This window comes from Calidris pugnax, unplaced genomic scaffold, assembly GCF_001431845.1.
Source record: "Calidris pugnax isolate Ruff unplaced genomic scaffold, ASM143184v1 scaffold269, whole genome shotgun sequence".
Classification (NCBI taxonomy): Eukaryota; Metazoa; Chordata; class Aves; order Charadriiformes; family Scolopacidae; genus Calidris; species Calidris pugnax.
The window spans coordinates 275,007-297,448 of NW_015091347.1; the positions used below are offsets into that span (position 1 = coordinate 275,007).

Here is a 22,442-nt window from a genome sequence, read left to right on the forward strand (position 1 = left end):
GAGGCCCTGGGCAACCTGGTCTAGTTGGGGGTGTCCCTGCTGACTGCGGGGGGGTGGGACTAGATGACCTTTGGAGGTCCCTTCTGGCCTGGACAACTCTATGATTCTACAAGGCCACCTACGGCACCCACTCAAAACACTTCTTGGGTGAACTCTAAAAGCGATGGATTTTATCCGTCTTGTTTTCTGCTGGGACTAAATTTTTAAGCCATTCTCCAGCGTGACTTGTAACAGGGAAAGGGCTGAAGGGTTGTGCTGGAATAACATACAGACCCCCCTGACCCAGAGGGTGTCACCCACACAGCAGAATTCCACCCCGTGGTTGGATGTTGCCCTTTTCCCAGCCGTTTAACACACGGTGTTTTCTTACGACGGGGTCAAACTGCCGTGACTTTTACTATTTACTTTCATCTCATTTTCTGAACTGCATCTCCACGTGGACTGGTAAAAAGTTCAGGGGAGCATCCCCGTGATTTCTCTCAGGAAATAAGCGTTTGAACCAGAAAAGAAAGGTCTATCCCTGTCTTAAAATAAATAAATTTTGGGTGCCACGGAGAAAACGCGCTCAGACCGTGGGGCAGGAAAGCTGGGCTGGAACTTGGTAGCACCATGTCTGGCTTGAGGAGGCACTGATGGACACAAATCTGCACAGGCGTGGACAGATTCAGCTGGAAACAGGCTTTTTCTGACATAGTGGGGAGAGGAGGTTGTAAATCTTTATTATGAAACTTGGGCACATCTGTTTTGTAGATGGATCATCTCACAACTGCTGACAGCAGATGACTTCATTTGTGTTAGCGGGATGTCTCTGTGTAACCATGGACTGTTGGGTACACAACAGAGGGGGGGGAATTGCCTCTTGCCAGATCCCAAGTGAAAAACAGTCAAGTCCATATAAAACTATTCCCATATGGATCTGGCCTTGAGCCAATGGGAGCCCATCGTCAAAATGAGTACGATTTTGGTACCGGTGGAAGGGTTTAAGAGATGGTGGAGCAAAGGTGGGTTTTTTAAACTATGGGAATGAAAATGGCAAAGGATGGTTTTAAATACCCTCCTCTTAATTTTGCTTTTCCCAATCCAGCAGTACCAGGCAGTACTGGGATAAGTCAGGTCATTCTGTTAGTGGTGAATCTTCTGCCCTGCTGCGTGGTGGGGCTGGGAAGGAGGGGACCAGGGAGTGATGATGCTGCTCACTCCAAATGTCCCCAAATGAGGTGTGCTGAAGGAACTAGAATCATAGAATGGTTTGGGTTGGAAGGGACCTTGAAGACCATTGAGTCCCACCTCCTGCCCTGGGCAGGGACAACTCACACCAGCCCAGGTTGCTCCAAGCCCCCTCCAACCTGCCCTTCAACCCCTCCAGGGATGGGGCAGCCACAGCTTCTATTCCAAGCTCTCCCCACCCTCACACCAAAGAAGTTCTTCCCCACATCTCATCTCCATCTCCCCTCTTTCAGTGTCCAACCCTTCCCCCTCCTCCTAGGGCTCCCCTCCCTGATCCAGAGTCCCTCCCCAGCTTTACTGGAGCCCCTTGAGGGACTGGAAGGGGCTGGAAGGTCTCCCCGGAGCCTTCTCTTCTCCAGGCTGAGCAATGTGAACTTCTCCTGGCCATGGCTGTGTGTTGTCCTCCTTGAGGAGTTTGACCAGGACAGTTGAAGCACTGCTCCATGAGGAGCTGGGGTTCTGAATCCATGTCCCTCTGAGCCTTGTCTCGTGCCACGTGAAGCCTGGGTGGCTTTTTATCCTCCGCGATCTGGGTGTAATGGTTTTACTAACAGCAGGTTCAAATCTCTGGCTCAGTGGAAATTAAATCATCAGCTCAGTAATCTCTAATCATTTTTTTAGCGTGACATTTCCTCTTGCTTTGATAATCAGAAAAAAAAAAAAGCAGCTCTGTGCAGTGCTGAAATCTCACCAGTCTTTCATCATACATTTAATTCTGCACAGCATGGAAGGGTAAGGGAGAACAGCTAAAACTGTACTAAGGGTAGGAATGAACCCAGATTGTCCATTTCATGAGAAATTCCCTAATTGTCATCATGCTTTTCATTGTGAACATTCCTGTAACATGAAATTCCAAATAATACTTTGATTTTCTTCAAGAGGGTTGTTTGTTTTAAGTCACTGGTCAATTTTTCCTCATAAAGATCATGCAATTATTTTATGGCATTATTGAAATCTTCGTTTGACACTTGATTCTTTATGAAATTTGTCATTTTTAGGTTTGTAATTGAAGGTCTGAACCTGGGAAAACACTTGATGCAACTATTTTACAGCATGATTGAAATCTTCATTTACAGCATTATTGAAATCTTCATTTGAGACTTGATTCTTTATGAAATTTGTCATTCTTAGGTTTGTCATTGAAGGTCTGAACCTGGGAAAACACTTGACTGTTTGCTTTTCCCCTCTCTTCTTATGTCCCATTGAAATTAATGGGATTTAAACTTGTGCTTCTCTAGATCAGGACCATCAGTAATTGAAGACTGGAAAAATAATTTTTAAATTAAAAATTAGAGGGTGATCAACAAGTCATGGAAATAATCAAGAATGTGAAGGAGGCATTTTTGCCTTAGGGATATTTTGTGCCTGAGGCACTGGTGATGTTCAGCTTTGCTCTAAACCACAGTGACAACATGAGACCAACTTCACAGTCACTTACTTGTTTCTACTATTTTATTAACTCTCTAAATTAAAAAAAAAAAAAAAGAACCCTTTCGCAAAACCCTTCTGGCACTTCAGAATCTGCAGGAAATGGGAGCAAGATGTAGGATTTTTATATTGATAGAGTGAAACGTTGTAGGATTTTTGACCTTGAATGAGGTCGCTGTTGTTTCTGCGGCTTTGCCTCTGCTGAGAGAATTTAGATTTTACTTTTTTGTGATTGGTACTGGAGATCTGGGGGGTGCACGGTGCCCAGTTCCTGCCTGGATTGCTGCAGTGATTCCTTCTTGTAAAGTTAATTGCACCCCTTGGAAACGTGGCAAAAGATTTGTCACGCAAACTCCAAAGCTGCAAAAACTTTGCTTAATACAGAATTAGTTCTGTATTAATTCTGTATTAATTCAGAACAACCTAAAGCCTTTATGCTTTTTGAATTTAGTGATGGCCGATTTAAAACTGTAAGATAATAGGAAATAGTCATGTTTAGGGCTTTGTGTTGGGTGGAAACTTGTATTATTGCTCCTGAAACTCTGTTCTGTGTTAACACATCACTCGCACAGTCGTTCTGAGTGGGATTGAAGAATGGGAAACCTGTCCCCACAAGTGTCCTTGTGGATGGACAGACTAACACATCACTCACACAGTCGTTCTGAGTGGGATTGAAGAACAGGGAAACCCGTCCCCACAAGTGTCCTTGTGGATGGACAGACACATGGACCTGTTGGAGTGGGGTCAGAGGAGGCCACGGAGATGCTGGGAGGGCTGGAGGACAGGCTGAGAGAGTTGGGGTGGTTCAGCCTGGAGAAGAGAAGGCTCCAGGGAGACCTTCCAGCCCCTTCCAGTCCCTCAAGGGGCTCCAGGAAAGCTGGGGAGGGACTCTGGGTCAGGGAGGGGAGCCACAGGAGGAGGGGGAAGGGTTGGACACTGAAAGAGGGGAGATGGAGCTGAGATGTGGGGAAGAACTTGTTTGGTGTGAGGGTGGGGAGAGCCTGGAATAGAAGCTGTGGCTGCCCCATCCCTGGAGGGGTTCAAGGGGAGGTTGGAGGGGGCTTGGAGCAACCTGGTGTGGTGGGAGGTGTCCCTGCCCAGGGCAGGGGGTGGGACTCAATGATCTTGAAGGCCCCTTCCAACCCAAACCATTCAATGATTCTATGATTTTCTGGGGGCAATAGCTTTCTGCTGGGGGTTGTGATCCCCCCTGGCTGGGTGGGAGGTGTGAGCCATCCCTCCTCTGCTCGCTCCTCCTGCTGTCCTCCTCTCACTCCTACATCTCCATGATGACCTTCAAGGTCCCTTCCAACCCAGACCATTCTGTGACTCTATGATTCTATGGTTGAGGACACCAAACACACGCTGCCCCTGTTTCTCCAGGACCCACCACTGCTCCATTCTCCCTTGACTCTTGGTCAGGGAGGGGAGCCCTAGGAGGAGGGGGAAGGGTTGGACACTGAAAGAGGGGAGATGGAGATGAGATGTGGGGAAGAACTTCTTTGCTGTGAGGGTGGAATAGAAGCTGTGGCTGCCCCATCCCTGGAGGGGTTCAAGGGGAGGTTGGAGGGGGCTTGGAGCAACCTGGTGTGGTGGGAGGTGTCCCTGCCCAGGGCAGGGGGTGGAACGAGACGTTCCCTTCCAACCTGAACCATTCCATGACTTTTCTGATCCTTTTGCCCAAAAGCCTGAAATCTGGGGCTGTGACTCCAGGCGTTGGGCTGGATTATGATCCTTTTGCCCAAGAGCCTGAAATCTGGGGCTGTGACTCCAGGCGTTGGGCTGGAGTACCTGGGGGTGGTGGCAGTGGTTGTGCCCCTGGGTGTGTGCACCACCCTGTTGATGGAGGCAGCCTCTGCTCCACAGGGAGAGCTCGGGGCTGGCTCTGCTGGTTGCTTAGCAGCTACCGACGTGCTGCAGTTGGAAGGTAGAGGAGCTTCTGGGTTCCCTCTCCCCACCAGCCTCGGGCTGTGCCGGCTCCAGGAGTTGTCGTGCAGCAGGGGAAGGACCTCCCGGAGAGATGGTGGGGCAAGAAACACCACTGCTGCCGTGGGGTAAGCTGTCCCTGCTCATTAATCAGCTTCTGTGCTAGTGATTAGTAGCCTCATCACCGTGATGGTGTAGAATGGGTGTCATCAGACCCACGGAGAACGTGGTCCGTGGGGTCTACAGCACGTGGACCAGGAGTCTGCTGACCCCAACTACGCCTGTCTTGGAAATTGAACTCTTAGAGTCTTAATTCATGATAAAAAAAATGCCTGAATCTACAGTCCAGCGTTTAAAATGAAAATATCGTGGAATTAATGAGAGAATTGTGATCATTTAACAAAAAGGTGTGGTTTTTGTGTGGGCAGAGTAGGAGATGGTGTGGAAATGTCCTGCTCGAGCAGCCGGCAGGAGCAAGTGAAGGATTGCAGTGATTTCTCCCTCGTTTTTTTCTTACATGGGGGTGACTAAACCCAGCTCAGCTGAAGGTCACGCTGGCGACTCTTCAAGAAGAGAGCAAGAACCCTTTAATTGCAAAAGATGGAGAAATTGGAAAGGCTGTTCATCTTATTTGAAGATAATTAGACGTGCCCTCCTGTTTGTGTTTTTCTCCTGTGGACAAGAAGTAAAATGCTGTAACTTGGGGAAATCATGAAGAGGTTCTGTCCCGGGTAGATGCCCTCTTCGTGGGTTTGGGACATCTGGGTGGTTTCTTGTGATGTGAGAGCAGAGTTTATGGGCACGGGGCACGGTCTGGAGTTGCCTTAAATCAATTTGACAGCAAGTAGCTGGTACGCTGGGTCACGGGCTGCACGTTTGCTTTGCCTCGCAGGATTTGGGTATTAATAGGAAAGTGATGCTTATAACATTCCTGATAAATAAATATATATAGAGAGAGAGCAGGAATGTGACTGGGAAGCTGGAGCAGAGCATGCTGTTGTGTAGCCCAGGTGAAGAGGGTGCTTCAGGTGGGGGGCCAGACTCCCCCCCACCCCCAGATGTAGTTGTGCACATCTGGGATCACACTTCACAGCTGCTTTTCCCCAAAAAAATTGATATGATGCCGTGTTCCCTCTTACTCCTGCCCTTTCCCTGCTGGTCCTGCTGGTCACCGGGCATCCCTGTGCTGGGTTTAACCCTTGGCCCTGCCTTTTAGTCCCATCCCATCCCATCCCATCCCATCCCATCCCATCCCATCCCACCCCATCCCATCCCTTCCTCCAGCATCTCCTCCCCACTCCATTGCTTGGACTTTCCCAGCAGGGCCACATCTGTTACATCCTTTTTTGTTTTCCTCCTCCTCTCCCCGGGGAGACAACTGCACGGGGAGCCTGAAGCAGAGTGTGTTTCTCCTTTGAAAATATGGCTGTCCTGTTGATTTTAGGATTTTAAGACTGAAAAATCGCTGTGTTCTTGGAGTAGAAGCTGGGGGGGAAGCTTTGTGGAGGTCCACGGTCACCAAGTCAGTGTCCACATCTGTAAAACAGGAATAATCTCATTTTAGGGGCTCATTTTTAGAGGATCCACGACTGGTCGTAAAGTGCTTTGACCTGTGAACTGCCACATTATTACAGCATTTTTTTTATTGATCCTAACAGGCCCTGGAGCATTTAGGAGCAGTCATTAGATATTAAAAGCTGCACAGAGCAAACTGTGCTGCGTGCTGCCCTGGCCCCTTCCTTGTCCCCTGAAGCAGGATGTATCTTGTCAATATTTTAATTGGGGAAATGATATGCACTCAGGAGTGAATCTCCAGCTCGTGTCATTCATTCATCAGAGACTGGTTTTTTTTGTAATTCAGCTGAAGATTTGCCTGGGGCAGCTGACAGGAATTTTGCAAGCTTCACTTCTGCCTTCAGATCCCTGTTTGGATGTTCTTCTATCTGCGTAGAATCTAATTTTATGCTATTTATATGTCCATTTTGTCATTTACATTTGTGCAAAGACACCTTGTAAGCCCCTTGTAAGACAGGTGGAAGTTAGAAGCTTTGGGTGGGTCTCGTGGTGCTGGGCCACATCCAAATCCAAATGATGAAAAGAGGAATATTAACAGCTGGGTTGAAGAGATTAAACCATGAAAATATTACTGAGCCAGTTCCGTTGCTTTCAAATGGATGCTCTCTTATTTCTGCAGGGGTTTTCCTGTTCCTCCTCTCACCCGGGTTGCTTGGGGAGATGATAAAAGTGGGGTTTTCTCTTTGTGTTTGGTGCAGGGGAGGAGCTGGATCGTGAAGAGGAGCTATGAAGATTTCCGGGTGCTGGATAAACACCTTCACCTCTGTATCTACGACCGACGCTTCTCCCAGCTGGCAGAGCTGCCCCGCTCCGATGCCCTGAAGGACAGCCCGGAGGTACAGTCTCAGCTCGGGGAACACTTAAAGCCCAGACCCCAGCAAAGGGGTTGGGAGATATTTCCAAGTTTGTACCAAACAGTTTCAATACGGCCTGAGTTAGATTTGGGAAGTGGTTATTGGTAATAAGATCATTTTGGGTTTTCTACCCCAATTTCCATCATCTAAAGGGAAATGCCCTCCAAGTTCATACGAATTATCGTGCTGCTGAAGGTGGGATGGAAATAAGGGTGTCAGGAGAGAAGCTGCCCCGTTGGTACCTTCGATAACAATTTTGTTACATCTTTGAAAACTTTTTCAGTGATGTGAAAGAGCATTTAAAGTTTCTAGTCTCTTAAATTCAGCAGAAGAAGCAAAATTCAGGATAATGAATGCCCGCGTTCACTTTTTTTAATTTATATTTTAGGCATTCCTATCTCCTCCATCTTTATTTATACAACTGATTTAATATGTTCTTTGCAGCATGAAGCTGAAAATCTGCCTTATATCTGTAAGATGCAGAGATGTTGAGCAGCTCTTCTGCTCTGTGAAATGTCACCCTGCAGCTGTCTCCTGCTGTAGGTTTGGTTTCAAATTGACCACAATTGAACAGCTGTTTGAGGAGAACAATGTTTTAAACAATCCTACGGGCTACAACTCTGCTGGGCACTGGGAGGACCTCACCAGCTTCTCTTTAATAAAAACAAGTTTACTGTTCTAGAAGGGAAATTGCTAAGTGTATTTGTAAACCTTTCTTCTGCTGGTTGAAGTATTTACTCCTTTGCCAAGGCGTCGGGCTGAGTTGCCACATTCGTAAGGGTCCGTGCTGGGGCCAATACTGTTGAACATTTTTATCAATGTTATAGACAGGGGGATTAAAGGCACCATCAGCAAGTTTGCGGACGACACCAAGCTGTGTGGTGTTGTCCATACACCAGAGGGATGGGATGTCATCCAAAAGGACCTGGACAGGCTGGAGAGGTGGGCCCAGGTGAACCTCATGAGGTTCAACAAGAGCAAATGCAAGGTTCTGCACCTGGGCCGGAACAATCCTCGCCACCAATACAAACTGGGGGGTGAGGGATTGGAAAGCAGCCCTGAGGAAAGGGACTTGGGGGTGCTGGTGGAGGAGAAGCTGGACATGAGCAGGCAGTGGGCACTTGCAGCCCAGAAGGCCAATCCCATCCTGGGCTGCATCAAAAGCTGCGTTGCCAGCAGGTCCAGAGAGGGGATTCTGCCACTTGACTCTGCTCTGGTGAGACCTCACCTGGAGTATTGTGTGCAGGTCTGGAGCCCTCAATAGAAGAAGGACATGGACCTGATGGAGAGGGTCCAGAGGAGGGCCACAAGGATGATCAGGGGGATGGAGCACCTCTGCTCCGAGGACAGGCTGAGGGAGCTGGGGTTGTTCAGCCTGGAGAAGAGGAGGCTCCGGGGAGACCTAATAGCAGCCTTCCAGTACCTGAAGGGAGCCTACAGGAAGGCTGGGGAGAACCTGTTTAGAAAGGCCTGCAGTGACAGGACGAGGGGCAATGGCTTCAAGCTGGAGGGGAACAGATTTAGACTGGAGATGAGGAGAGGGTTCTTCACTGTGAGGGTGGTGGAGCACTGGAACAGGTTGCCCAGGGAGGTGGTTGAGGCCCCATCCCTGGAGATATTCAAGGAGAGGCTCGACGAGGCCCTGGGCAACCTGGTCTAGTTGGGGGTGTCCCTGCTGACTGCGGGGGGGTCGGACTAGATGGCCTTTGGAGGTCCCTTCCGGCCTGGGCAATTCTATGATTCTATGATTCTATAAATGGTTCTCAGATGTGTGTGACGGCCACAAAACAAATAATTTGTGTATGTGTGAAATTCATCATGAGGGGAAAGCTTCAGATTTAAGGTATCCTGACAAGGGAAAGCATGAAAATCTACATATCCTGGAAAAGAACATTATTATTAATGCTGGTTCTTTACACATTTTGTGTGTAATCGTAGTTTCCTGTCCTTCTCCAAATGACAGATTTCCTTGCAGAAGGGAATATATTTCTCTAACGCTTGCCTGTGCCCATGGAGAATTTATGGTCTCTCCAAACTGGTGTATCAACAGGAAAACTGTAGCTCTGTTTCTTTCTGTTCCAGCTTGTCACCCAGATGCTGATGGCTTACCTGGCACGGCTCTCAGCCATCGCGGGCAACAAGATAAACTGCGGCCCTGCCCTCACATGGATGGAGGTACAGTGTGAAGCTCAGATGGTTCTTTATTTCCTGCCCTCAGCAACAGAGCAAACCATGGATGTGCTCTCTTGCCTTTCCAGAAAGAGGTAGAATCCTTTCAGACCTTCTGGTGTCACTGAAATGCTGCCCTAAGAGCCTTATTCCCCTGTTGTTGAGGTTCAACAAGGCCAAGTGCCAGGCCCTTGGGTCCCACCAACCCCCTGCAGTGCTACAGGAGCTGCCCAGCAGAAAAGGACCTGGGGGTGTTGGTCGCCTGTGGGCTGAACAGGAGCCAGCAGTGTGCCCAGGTGGCCAAGAAGGCCACCAGCATCCTGGCCTGTGTCAGGAACAGTGTGGGGAGTAGGGCCCGAGAGGTGATCGTCCCCCTGTACTGGGCACTGGTGAGGCCTCACCTTGAGTGCTGTGTCCAGTTTTGGGCCCCCTACCATAAAAAAGACATTGAGGTGCTGGAGCGGGTCCAGAGAAGGGCGACAAAGATGGTGAGGGGTCTGGAGAATAAGTCTTATGAGGAGAGGCTGAGGGAGCTGGGGGTGTTCAGCCTGGAGAAGAGGAGGCTGAGGGGAGACCTTCTTGCTCTCTCCAACTCCCTGAAAGGAGGGTGTAGAGAGGTGGGGGTCGGTCTCTTTTCTCAAGTCACAGGCGACAGGACAAGAGGAAATGGCCTCAAGTTGTGCCAGGGGAGGTTCAGGCTGGATATTAGGAACAATTTTTTCACTGAAAGGGTTCTCAGCCCTTGGAATGGGCTGCCCAGGGAGGTGGTTGAGGCCCCATCCCTGGAGGTGTTCAAAAGACGTGTTGATGTAGTGCTGGGAGGTCTGGTTTAGTGATGATGCTCCTTGTTTGTTGTGTGGGTGTCTATTTTTGTCAGTCAGGTTGACGGTTGGACAAGATGATCTTTGAGGTCCCTTCCAACCTAGAAGATTCTGTGATTCTGTGATTCTGTTGCCACCGTCTAGGTGGCCCCAAAAGATACAGAACAAAGAGAATCAGATCCAGATATATCCAGTCTCCTCTATCACTCTGGATATAGGAGAATATGGAAGCTGTTTTCTCCTCTTGCTTGGGTTTTGTCACCCAAAGAGGTGTCATTCTGCTGCCATCCACAAACCAAAGGAGGTGGCAGTGGTGGGGTCAGTGGATGGGCTGGGATGCTCAACAGAGCCCGTGCTGTTTGTACATCATGAATTGCAGCTGCAGCTTTGGTTTCCCTCTTAATGGTCTTCTACCATCCTAAACAATAGACTTTATTGGACAACGAGCTCAGGAACGAACGGGGCTGAATGTCCAAGGCTGGTTGGGCTGGGTAGAGATCTGAGTGTCTTCCCTCTGCCTGATGGAATTGCTGTGCACCAGGAATAGGAACAACTATTTTTAGGCTGATGCAATTCGTTTTGAAATGGTTGCCATAAGGATTTGAGTGCATTTTCCTGCAATTTTCCCCGCCTGATAATCCTCTTCACCCTGAAATCCTTGGGGAGGGGAAAAAATCTTGGAAGACTCCTCAGCCTGAAGGGTTGGAAGGAAGTTAGAGAGGAAAATGAAACCCTAGAATTCACAGCAACACAGGGAACCTAGAGATCAGAGCAAACCTACTGCCTATGCAGAGTGACCTTTCCAATTAACTGAGAATCTTAACAAATTTTACATGAGCACAAAAACATAGGAAGTTTGAAAAAAGGCTGATGATTGCAGCAAAGGCTGGGAGCCATGTTTTCTTCAAAAAAAAAAAGAAAAAAAGGTGGGGGAAAATAAAAAGTGACACTATTTTGGGGTTTGACAGCATTTCCTCCTCACCTCATGCCTCTTCTAGGGCATTAAATACATTAAATACATTTAAATACAGTGCTAAGGGACATGGTGTAGGGGAGGACTTTGTAGAGTAGGGGAGATGGTTGGACTCGATGATCCCAAGGGTCTCTTCCAACCTGAACGATTCTATGATTCTATGATTCTATCTCTCCTCCCACCTTGTAGAGAATTTTTGCCATGGCTTTTGTATTACAATTCTAATGATTTAGCATTAAAGGGAGGTGTAAACACTTGTGTCGTGTTTGTACACAAAGCTGCACAAACACAGCGTGTTCCTCCCGGGTCGGATGGGGACATATGGACCTTCTGCAATGTTCTTTCTGAGTTGTTCTCCCTTCCTGCCCCACGCTGTCCCCCCTCCCCACTGCTCTCCTCGGGGGGGTCCCCCCGCTCTGCTGTCTCTGGGAATCAGCTTGAAGTCTCTGCCCTGGGGGGAGCAGGGAGAAAATGCTCCTCGCTCGTCCTCGGCTGCCTCACGGTCTCCTCTGCTCTTCCTTTCAGATTGATAACAAGGGGAACCACCTGCTGGTCCACGAGGAGTCGTCCATCAACGTTCCTGCTATTGCTGCTGCCCATGTTATTAAGAGATATATTGCTCAAGCAGCAGATGAACTGTCCTTCGAGGTAAGTAATGACAGGAGCTGAGATTCCTTCTTGTCATATCCAGAAGAGTGTGTCGTGTGTGTCTTGGTGTGCACATCATGGGTGGAGGGAGGTCATCCTGCCCCTCTGCTCTGCCCTGGGGAGGCCCCATCTGGAGCACTGGGACCAGTTCTGGGCTCCCCAGTTCCAGAAGGACAGGGAACTGCTGGAGAGGGGACAGCAGAGGCTACAAAGATGATGAGGGGCCTGGAGCATCTCCCTTATGAGGAGAGGCTGAGGGACTTGGGTCGTCTTAGTCTGGAGAAGAGAAGGCTGAGGGGGGATCTGATCAACACCTATAAATACTTCAAGGGTGGGTGTCAAGAGGATGGGGCCAGGCTTTTTTCAGTGGTGCCCAGGGACAGGACAAGAGGAAATGGGCACAGACTTGAACATAAGAAGTTCCACCTCAACATGAGGAGGAACTTCTTTGCTGTGAGGGTGGCAGAGCCCTGGCAGAGGCTGCCCAGGGAGGTGGTGGAGTCTCCTTCTCTGGAGACATTCAAACCCCACCTGGACATGTTCCTGTGGGACCTGCTCTGGGTGGCCCTGCTCTGGCAGGGGGTTGGACTGGATGATCTCCAGAGGTCCCTTCCAACCCCATGTGATTCTGTGATTCTGTGATCGGGAATATATTCAGACACTTCCAGAATGTTTTGAGAGGTGAAGCTTAGAAGATTCAGTTAAATACGCAATTTGCAGTGGGTTGGATACAGGGAGGAGGTCAGTCATCTTGAAAATACAGATTTGGCATTAGTATCTTCTGATTAAACAGCTACTGCCAACAGCTCCAGCCGGGTCTCTGAGCAGCAGCAGCCCCTGCCCAGGCCCTGCTGTGCCGTGTAGGAGAAGTGTGTGCACATACGTGTGTGTGGACACGTGCCAGTTTAATTAGTCATTGGCCAATTTACACAACCTGTGTTCCTGGTAAAACCATCCTGTCTAAAACCGTTTTTAAGAGCTTCTGCTCCCATGAAAAATAAAGGATTGGACAATGAAAGAATTCGGAACTTAAAGAGCAGGCAATAACCTAAAATTATTATGAAAAATCTTACTTAATGTGGAGTCGGAGCTGCTGTGGAGCAAAGATGTGGAAGATCAGACTCTGGAAATGTTTGAGTGTCTGGCTCTTACCTGTTCTACCCAAAAAGCAGCCTTTTATGCTGTGACTGTTTCCGTGCAGCGGTGTCAGTGATGGAATATTCACAGCATTGTACAAAAAGGTGTAAAGGAAACCATTTAGTGCCCAAAGGAGTTTCTGTGATCACATCGTTGTCATCGTTGTCCTGCAGCGCAGGAATTGAAAATAATAGTGATAATCAAGTGCTGCCAGGGGTTTGGCCGGGTTCAAAATCGAGGCAATTATTAGAGTACGCCCTAATCAAGGAGACCCGTGGGTACGTCATCATCGTGGGCCCAGGTGAACCTCATGAGGTTCAACAAGAGCAAATGCAAGGTTCTGCACCTGGGCCGGAACAATCCTCACCATCAGTACACACTGGGGGGTGAGGTGTTAGAAAGCAGCCCTGAGGAAAGGGACTTGGGGGTGCTGGTGGAGGAGAAGCTGGACATGAGCAGGCAGTGGGCACTTGCAGCCCAGAAGGCCAATCCCATCCTGGGCTGCATCAAAAGCTGCGTTGCCAGCAGGTCCAGAGAGGGGATTCTGCCACTTGACTCTGCTCTGGTGAGACCTCACCTGGAGTCTTGTGTGCAGGTCTGGAGCCCTCAATAGAAGAAGGACATGGACCTGATGGAGAGGGTCCAGAGGAGGGCCACAAGGATCAGCCTGGAGAAGAGGAGGCTCCGGGGAGACCTAATAGCGGCCTTCCAGTACCTGAAGGGAGCCTACAGGAAGGCTGGGGAGAACCTGTTTAGAAAGGCCTGCAGTGACAGGACGAGGGGCAATGGCTTCAAGCTGGAGGGGAACAGCTTTAGACTGGAGATGAGGAGAGGGTTCTTCACTGGGAGGGTGGTGGAGCACTGGGACAGGTTGCCCAGGGAGGTGGTTGAGGCTCCATCCCTGGAGATCTTCAAGGAGAGGCTCGAGGAGGCCCTGGGCAACCTGGTCTAGTTGGGGGTGTCCCTGCTGACTGCGGGGGGGTGGGACTAGATGGCCTTTGGAGGTCCCTTCCAGCCTGGACAACTCTATGATTCTATGATCATCCGAGTGAGGACACGTGCAGTGTGGGACACAGACTCTCAGTAGCAGGATGAATACAAGCAGTGAGATGGCACCCCCTGCTCATCCATCTTCCAAAGGGCTGGAACTCAGCCCTGCCACCACAGCCCAACAAGGTCCCCAGGAGGCAAGTGGGGAAACCGAGGCACGTGTGGCTTCCCGGGTGTGTGCAGGGAGAAGCCTTGGCACCACAGGAGTGAAAGATGGTGTGACAGTCTCTGTGGTCTGTCCCCTCGTCCCCAGTGTCTCTTCACGATCAGGCATTTGGTCACTTCTAACTGGCATTTGCTCCCCAGCACTGAGGGAGACACCTGGGTTCTCTGCTCGTTTTCCTTGATGGAAATTCCCTTTCCTGGTGGTTTGCTGTTCCCCGAGGAAATCACTCCATTTCTCTGGGTCTCGGTTCTCCCCATCTGAAACAAAGGGATGTGGTATCTCCTTCCTCAAGCCCTTTGAGATCCAGCAGTCAACATCGGGGAAGAGCTGGGCGTTGCTGTTAATGACTTTTGCTGTGCCTTAGCTCAGTATTTCTTTAGGTTCTGGCCCATCTCATTTTCTGTTACAGGGGCCACAGAGACCTCGATTCCCACCAAGCCAAATTTAGTATTGATTATATCGATTTCCTTTTGAATTATTGCACTATTACTTGTTTTTATGGGATTGAGAGAAGCTTCAGAAAACCGATTTGGTCTCCTTGGACCAAACCCCACCCCTCCTTCTTCGTGTTCTAATGCAGAAAAGCAAAGTCTTGGCCAGTTGGTGAACTACCGAGGGAGCTCTTACCTTTTTGCTGTGGAAGGAACCAAGGCGACGTATGTCGGTGCCTAAATAGGCATATATGGGGCTTGTAGCAAAAATTAGAGAATATTTTCAAAGCTTTTCTGGCTGTCACTGCGTGTACTGATGCCTGCAGTCTCCTCAGAAGGCTTCTGTACCCTTTGGCAGCCAGCCTGCTGCTTTGAGAATGGTTTCCTTAGGAACAGCTGTATCCTGTGTGTTGGGTAACGCAGCAGCTCTCCCCCCTCTGGGTTTGGTTTTCCAAAGGCAGATGTCTCAGGGTTGGCCTTGATGCAGTTGCTCACAAATTTTAGGGTTTTTTTTATAGTGCTGAAGAACGTGGTGGTTTGGATTGTGCTTTCCTCCTGGCCGCGGTGACTGACGTTGCCCAATCTTTTGCAGGTGGGAGACATAGTGTCTGTTATTGACATGCCACCCAAGGAGCTGACCACCTGGTGGAGAGGCAAGCACGGATTTCAGGCCCAGTTGATGAACTACCAAGGGAGCTCTTGACTTTTTGCTGTGGAAGGAACCAAGGCGACGTATGTCGATGCCTAAATAGGCATATATGGGGCTTGTAGCAAAAATTAGAGAATATTTTCAAAGCTTTTCTGGCTGTCACTGCGTGTACTGATGCCTGCAGTCTCCTCAGAAGGCTTCTGTACCCTTTGGCAGCCAGCCTGCTGCTTTGAGAATGGTTTCCTTAGGAACAGCTGTATCCTGTGTGTTGGGTAACGCAGCAGCTCTCCCCCCTCTGGGTTTGGTTTTCCAAAGGCAGATGTCTCAGGGTTGGCCTTGATGCAGTTGCTCACAAATTTTAGGGTTTTTTTTATAGTGCTGAAGAACGTGGTGGTTTGGATTGTGCTTTCCTCCTGGCCGCGGTGACTGACATTGCCCAATCTTTTGCAGGTGGGAGACATAGTGTCTGTTATTGACATGCCACCCAAGGAGCTGACCACCTGGTGGAGAGGCAAGCACGGATTTCAGGTAGGCACAACCATCAGACGTGAGAGTGTGACTTAAATCCCAGCAGGGAACTCTGCCCCGTGGTCACAAAACTCATGGAGAGAAGCAGAGCATCCCTGTGGTGGTGTGAGAGGACTTCCCCTTTCTCTCAACTGGGGCTAGAGCAGACACGTGGCCTTCAAAGAAGGTATCTCCTACCCCACCATGCACGTTAGGGGTAGCCATGACCCTTTGGTCAAGAGCTGGCTTGATGTTAGTGGAATTTTCTGTTGTCCCCCCCTTCCAGGCAGCTGACACCATGGTTCAAATCATCCCATCCCTTCCACCAGCTGAAACTAGGTCAGGCACAACATAGAGGATTTGGAGAAAGCCCGTTGGTAAGACACTGCCACTGGCTCAAACAAGGCACCCAAGGGACCTGGGTGTCCCTGTCTGCATTTAGTGTGTGCTGTTGTGGTCTCTGGGCATGTCACAGCAGAGAGATTTAGGCTGAATTTTCAGAAGATCCTATACACACCTGGGAATTCCAAAACTTCGCGTCAAAACGGCACTTTCCTTACAAAAGAGTTGTTGTTCCCTAGCTTGGATTTTCTCATTAGGAAATTTAATTTTAAAACAGTCTCTCTTTACAAAACAAAACCCAAAAGCTGCTGAAGGTTGAGGGTAGCTGAGTTTCTGCCTTCTCATGCTGCAGTGTCTCACGTTTCAGCTCATTTCAGGCGGGAGGGATTTTCATCCTGCAGTTGCTGCCTGTGAGTAGGTGGAATTCCGAGTTTGCTCTGGAGAGGGTCAGAGTTGAGCCCAGATACTTGGATGTTTTGGCCTGGAAAGTCTTCTCAAAGTCCCCCCAGATGCAGCTCGTGGTGCTGCTGTCGTTAATCGCGGGGCTGTGGGGGACAAGGGATCCCCAAACCCTGCAAACCCCCTCGGAACGGCGTGTTCGTTACGGGGGTGCATTTCTCTCCCATCAGCCAGAGCTTTCCTTGCCTTTGTGTCAGAGGTGGGACTTCAGATGGTGTCTCATTTGCAAAATCAGAGCAGCGTGGACACACGATACATGCTCGGAAATTAAATTTGTTTCTAGGGTTAACACATTGGTATTTCTGGAACAAACTTGACTGTCCTTCTAGTTTTTGAAGTGTGTTACGGCTTTGCAGGATGTTTCTTCTGATCCTGGAAGCCTTAAAACTGTATTTGCCCTACTCTCAGCAATTAGTACTATGTGGACTGATCAGTGAATCTTTAGTTTGGCTTCCAAGTGAATCAATAAACCAAAGCAAAACAACTTCTTGTTGTCTCTCATGGTTGGAATTGGATCAGGCAGAAGATGCAGTTAGTGGGTTTGGAGAAGCCCCTGGACTAAATGATCTTGAAGGTCCCTTCCAACCTAGGTGATCTTATGATTCTATGACTTGGGTCTTCTAAGTCTGGAGAAGAAAAGGCTAAGAGGGGATCTGATCAACACCTATAAATACTTATGGGTTGGTGTCAGGAGGATGGGGCCAGGCTTTTTTCAGTGGTGCCCAGGGACAGGACAAGAGGAAATGGGCACAAACTTGAATATAAGAAGTTCCACCTAAACATGAGGAGGAACTTCTTTGCTGTGAGGGTTGTGTTGTTTTGTGTCCGACACTCAGGACATAGATTGTGTTTTTCAGCCTGAGCTCCCCAGTTGCCATCAGCCTGGCTGGAATCGTGGCTGGATGCAAAGGGCATCGCTGGTGATTAAAGAGAAAATTAAATTGAATTTATTTCTAGGGTTAACACATTGGTATTTCTGGAACAAATTTAACTGCTCTTCTGGTTTTTGAAGTGTGTTATGGCTTTGCAGGTTGTTTGTTCTGATCCTGGAAGCCTTAAAACTGTATTTGCCCTATTATCAGAAATAATTACTGCTTGGACTGATTCCAAGTGAATCAATAAACCAAAGCAGAACAACTTCTTCTTGTTTTGTGTCCAACACTTTGCATGGAGCTGATGGATCACAAGTGTGTGACATCCCCACACAGGACATAGATTGTGTTTTTCAGCTCGAGCTCCCCCATTGCCACCAGCCTGGCTGGAATCGTGGCTGGATGCAAAGGGCAACGCTGGTGATTAAAGAGAAAAATAAATAAAATTTGTTTCTAGGGTTAACACATTGGTATTTCTGGAAGAAACTTGACTGTTCTTCTACTTTTTGAAGTGTGTTACGGCTTTGCAGGATGTTTCTTCTGATCCTGGAAACTTTAAAACTGTATTTGCCCTACTATCAGTAATTAGTACTACTTGGACTGGATCACAAGTGTGTGACATCCCCACGCAGGACATAGATTCCATTTTTCAGCCTGAGCTCCCCCATTGCCACCAGCCTGGCTGGAATCCTGGCTGGATGCGAAGGGCATCACTGGTGATTAAAGACAAAAGGAAATGAAATTTGTTTCTAGGGTTAACACATTGGTATTTCTGGAAGAAACTTGACTGTTCTACTTTTTGAAGTGTGTTACGGCTTTGCAGGATGTTTCTTCTGATCCTGGAAACTTTAAAACTGTATTTGCCCTACTATCAGTAATTAGTACAACTCGGGCTGATCAGTGAATCTTTAGTCTGGCTTCCAAGTGAATCAATAAACCAAAGCAAAACAACTTCTTGTTGTTTTGTGTCCAACACTTTGCACAGAGCTGATGGATCACAAGTGTGGGACATCCCCACACAGGACATAGATTCCATTTTTCAGCTCAAGCTCCCCCATTGCCATCAGCCTGGCTGGAATCGTGGCTGGATGCCCTCCTCCTGACACAAGAGATGAGAGCAGCTGCAGAAATAGAGCACCATATTTTGGTTTAGCAGAAAATTAGGGCTGGAATAATCTTGTATTTTAGAGTGTAAGGAAGAGTGTCTCATGGTTGGAATCAGATCAGGCAAAAGATGCAGTTAGTGGGTTTTGAGAAGCCCCTGGACTAAATGATCTTGAAGGTCCCTTCCAACCTAGATGATCTTATGATTCTATGGCTTGGGTCTTCTTAGTCTGGAGAAGAAAAGGCTAAGAGGGGATCTGATCAACACCTATAAATACAACTATGGGTTGGTGTCAGGAGGATGGGGCCAGGCTTTTTTCAGTGGTGCCCAGGGACAGGACAAGAGGAAATGGGCACAAACTTGAACATAAGAAGTTCCACCTAAACATGAGGAGGAACTTCTTGACTTTGAAGCCCTGGCAGAGGCTGGCCAGGGAGGTGGTGGAGTCTCCTTCTCTGGAGACATTCAAAGGCCACCTGGACACGTTCCTGTGGGACCTGCTCTGGGTGGCCCTGCTCTGGCAGGGGGTTGGACTGGATGATCTCCAGAGGTCCCTTCCAACCCCATATCAGTCTGTGATTCTGTGAGGTGTTTTCCCTGTGAATTGATGGCTTTTGTCATGTATTTCAAATGTGCTCCTCAGAGCTTTTCATTTCCATCAGCTACCAAGAGATGCAAATTCCAGGGCTGTAAAAAGAGAGAGAGGAGAGGTTTTTTAACCCATGTTTCAAGTTTTTTAAGCCCCGTGAGCTGTGAATGTACAGAAAAAAGTACATTTCCTGATGCAGTGGAGTTTTTTGACCATTCTAAGTGCTGCAGTGAGAAGGGAATCCAGGGAAAGGAAATTTCTCTCTGGTGTTACATCAGACCTAGAGATGTGTTGCATTTCAATACAGAATTGCACCTGATATATACTTAAAAAGAGTGTATAGATGAGAAATGATGTCATAGTAATATATATAACAGCAATATGGGCAACCTTTAAAGCATTTATTCCAGGCAAACAATTCTGTTCTACTTTAGGAACAATAGATATTGTAAAGATGATAGCAATCTGTTGATCCAGGCATTTTAATTAATGAAATAAATCAACTGTCTTGCCGGATAGTTATGATTCTGAGAGTGGATAAAAGCAGGAGGTCCAGAGACTGAATGTTTGGGCAGTTTATTTGTTGTTATTTCACAGGTTTTTGCTTTGTGCTAGGAAAGGAGCAGGGTTTTATCAAAAGGACAGAATCACAGAATTTTCTAGGTTGGAAGGGACCTTAAAGATCATCTTGTCCAGCCATCAACCTAACTGACAAAAATAGACACTCACACAACAAAAGGACCCCAGCTGACATTGTAAATTGTATCTCAATAAGAGGAGAGCAGGGTTTTGCTCAATGGGGGATTTCCTGATGCAGTGGAGTTTTTTGACCAGTCTAAGTGCTGCAGTGAGAAGGGAATCCAGGGAAAGGAAATTTCTCTCTGGTGTTACATCAGACCTAGAGATGTGTTGCATTTCAATACAGAATTGCACCTGATATATACTTAAAAAGAGTGTATAGATGAGAAATGATGTCATAGTAATATATATAACAGCAATATGGGCAACCTTTACAGCATTTATTACAGGCAAACAATTCTGTTCCACTTTAGGAACAATACTATTGTAAAGATGATAGCAATCTGTTGATCCAGGCATTTTAATTAATGAAATAAATCAACTGTCTTGCCGGATAGTTATGATTCTGAGAGTGGATAAAAGCAGGAGGTCCAGAGACTGAATGTTTGGGCAGTTTATTTGTTGTTATTTCACAGGTTTTTGCTTTGTGCTAGGAAAGGAGCAGGGTTTTATCAAAAGGACAGAATCACAGAATTTTCTAGGTTGGAAGGGACCTTAAAGATCATCTTGTCCAGCCATCAACCTAACTGACAAAAATAGACACTCACACAACAAAAGGACCCCAGCTGACATTGTAAATTGTATCTCAATAAGAGGAGAGCAGGGTTTTGCTCAATGGGGGGAAAAAAAATGACTTCTTGACTTAAAAGAACTTACCTTTTTTTTTGTGCATTTAACCCAGCTGTGACTCGTGTGCGTCTGGGCAGAAACGCATCCGTTTCTGCAAGTCCCCCATCTATTAGAATAAATTAAAGGTTTCTCCGGGTTATGCAAATGAGGCAGCTCTAGAGACACACGTCAAGGGGAAGGCAAATCTGAGAGTTGTGTTGGAGCTGCAGCTCCCGTTCTGCAGGGAAGTCAGTTCTGAGCCCTCCTTGGGCAATGAGTCACCGCTTTCCTTCTCCTCCAGCTTCCTCTCCTTGAGTTGCTGGTGCCTTTTCTCCCACCACCTGATCTAATGATGCATTGCAGGGGCATTTAATCCTCTGCAGAACAAACCAACCCACTGGGCTTCTTATCTGTTTTCTCCCTGCTTAAAGTAAGACGATTTGGAAGATATTTTTCCTCCAGCCCTTTTTCTTTTCAAATGTCCTCGGTGGTGAGTCACCGCTCGCATTGTGAGATTCTTACCTAAATTACAGCCACCTCCACATTACCAGCCTTCTTTGTTCTTCTTCTTCATGCTTTGTCTTTTCAATCAGTGCCTGTGTCTCAGACAGCTGAATCACCAGGGCCGGGCCGTGCACCAACTGCCTTTTGATCTTCTGAAGAATTCAGTCTTTTGGGTAGAGTTTCAGGACTTGCCCTCGTGCAGGACAGCAGCTGCTGGAGGTGACACAACCCACAAGAGTGGGAATAACTGGAGCAGGATGGACTTTTTTGGCACCAGCCTGTGTTTGTGTGAGCTTGAAGTTGTTGTGAAGCTGCAGACCATGTTCCACACTGAGCCCCAACACGGGCTTTAAGATTGAAGAGATTTCCCCAAAAAAGGGCCGTTTTCATCTTGGATTGGTCAGGAGTAAAACAGGCTTAGAATCATAGAATGGTCTAGGTTGGAAGAGACCCTTGGGATCATGGAGTCCAACCATCTCCCCTACTCTACAAAGTCCTCCCCTACACCATGTCCCTCAGCACTGCATCTAAACGGCCCTTAAACACAGCCAGGGATGGGGACTCCACCCCCTCCCTGGGCAGCCTGTTCCAGTCTCTGACCACTCTTTTGGTGAAAAAGTCTTTCCTAATTTTCAATCTAAACCTGCCCTGTTGGAGCTTGAAGCCGTTCCCTCTCGTTCTATTGTTAATTACCTGTGAGAAGAGACCAGCACCAACCTCTCTACAGTGTCCTTTCACGAAGTTGTAGAGAGTGATGAGGTCTCCCCTCAGCCTCCTCTTCCTCATACTAATTAAATTAATTAAACCCTTTTATTTTTGTCTCCTGCCTCATTTTCTAACAAATACCACATGTGTGATGTGAACGGAGGGCAGGAATTAGTAAAAATGGCCTGGGAAGGCCGATTTTTGTGGCTGGTGTCACTTTGGAAAGACCTGTCCTTAAATGAGGAGCCCGAGTTTGATTTCTGGTGGCCGTGCCTTGATGTGGGAGCTGGGCACAGGAGCAGCCATCTGGCTGGGGACTGAAATCACCTGCAAAGCAGGCGCTGAGCGCGGCGGCCGTGTCACCGGTGACGTCATTCCTCAGCCAGATGGCCACTGCCATTTGCAGCACGGTGCCAACTGCATGAACAGATTTGGGCAAAATTCCCTCTGAATGCCATTTGCCACCAGTTCCCTGCCCCTCAGCCCTTTTTCTGTGGGCAGGGAGGAGAAACCTGCCTGGGGACGGGGCACGGGGAGGCAGGAGGTGGCATCTCCCCACACCCTTAGGAGTCAACGCATCTCTTGAATGAGCCGTAGAGATTTCTCCCACCTCACTCCAGGAACTCATGGGACCTTTGGGAGCATCACATCAACGGCATGAGTTTCAACAAGGGCAAGTGCCAGGTCCTGCACTTGGGCCACACCAACCCCCTGCAGCGCTCCAGGCTGGGGGAAGTGTGGCTGGAGCTGCCTGGAGGAAAGAGACCTGGGGGTTCTAGTTGCCAAAGGGCTGAATATGAGCCGGCCTGTGCCCAGGGGGGCAAGAAAGCCAATGGCATCCTGGCTTGTATCAAAAATAGTGTGACCAGCAGAAGTAGGGAGGTGATTGTGCCCCTGT

At 48.2% G+C, this 22,442-nt stretch overlaps 1 protein-coding gene across 5 annotated transcripts in view; it reads left to right on the forward strand.

The window, feature by feature from the left end:
* Positions 1–22,442, forward strand: part of ARHGAP32 (Rho GTPase activating protein 32) — a 329,747-nt gene that overhangs the window by 212,099 nt on the left and 95,206 nt on the right. For all 5 annotated transcript variants that reach the window (XM_014961083.1, XM_014961081.1, XM_014961082.1 and 2 more), the window contains 4 exons: positions 6,855–6,992; positions 9,093–9,185; positions 11,499–11,621; positions 15,505–15,582. In XM_014961083.1, the coding sequence (XP_014816569.1) occupies positions 6,855–6,992; positions 9,093–9,185; positions 11,499–11,621; positions 15,505–15,582 (432 nt within the window). The remainder of the gene's footprint in view (positions 1–6,854; positions 6,993–9,092; positions 9,186–11,498; positions 11,622–15,504; positions 15,583–22,442) is intronic.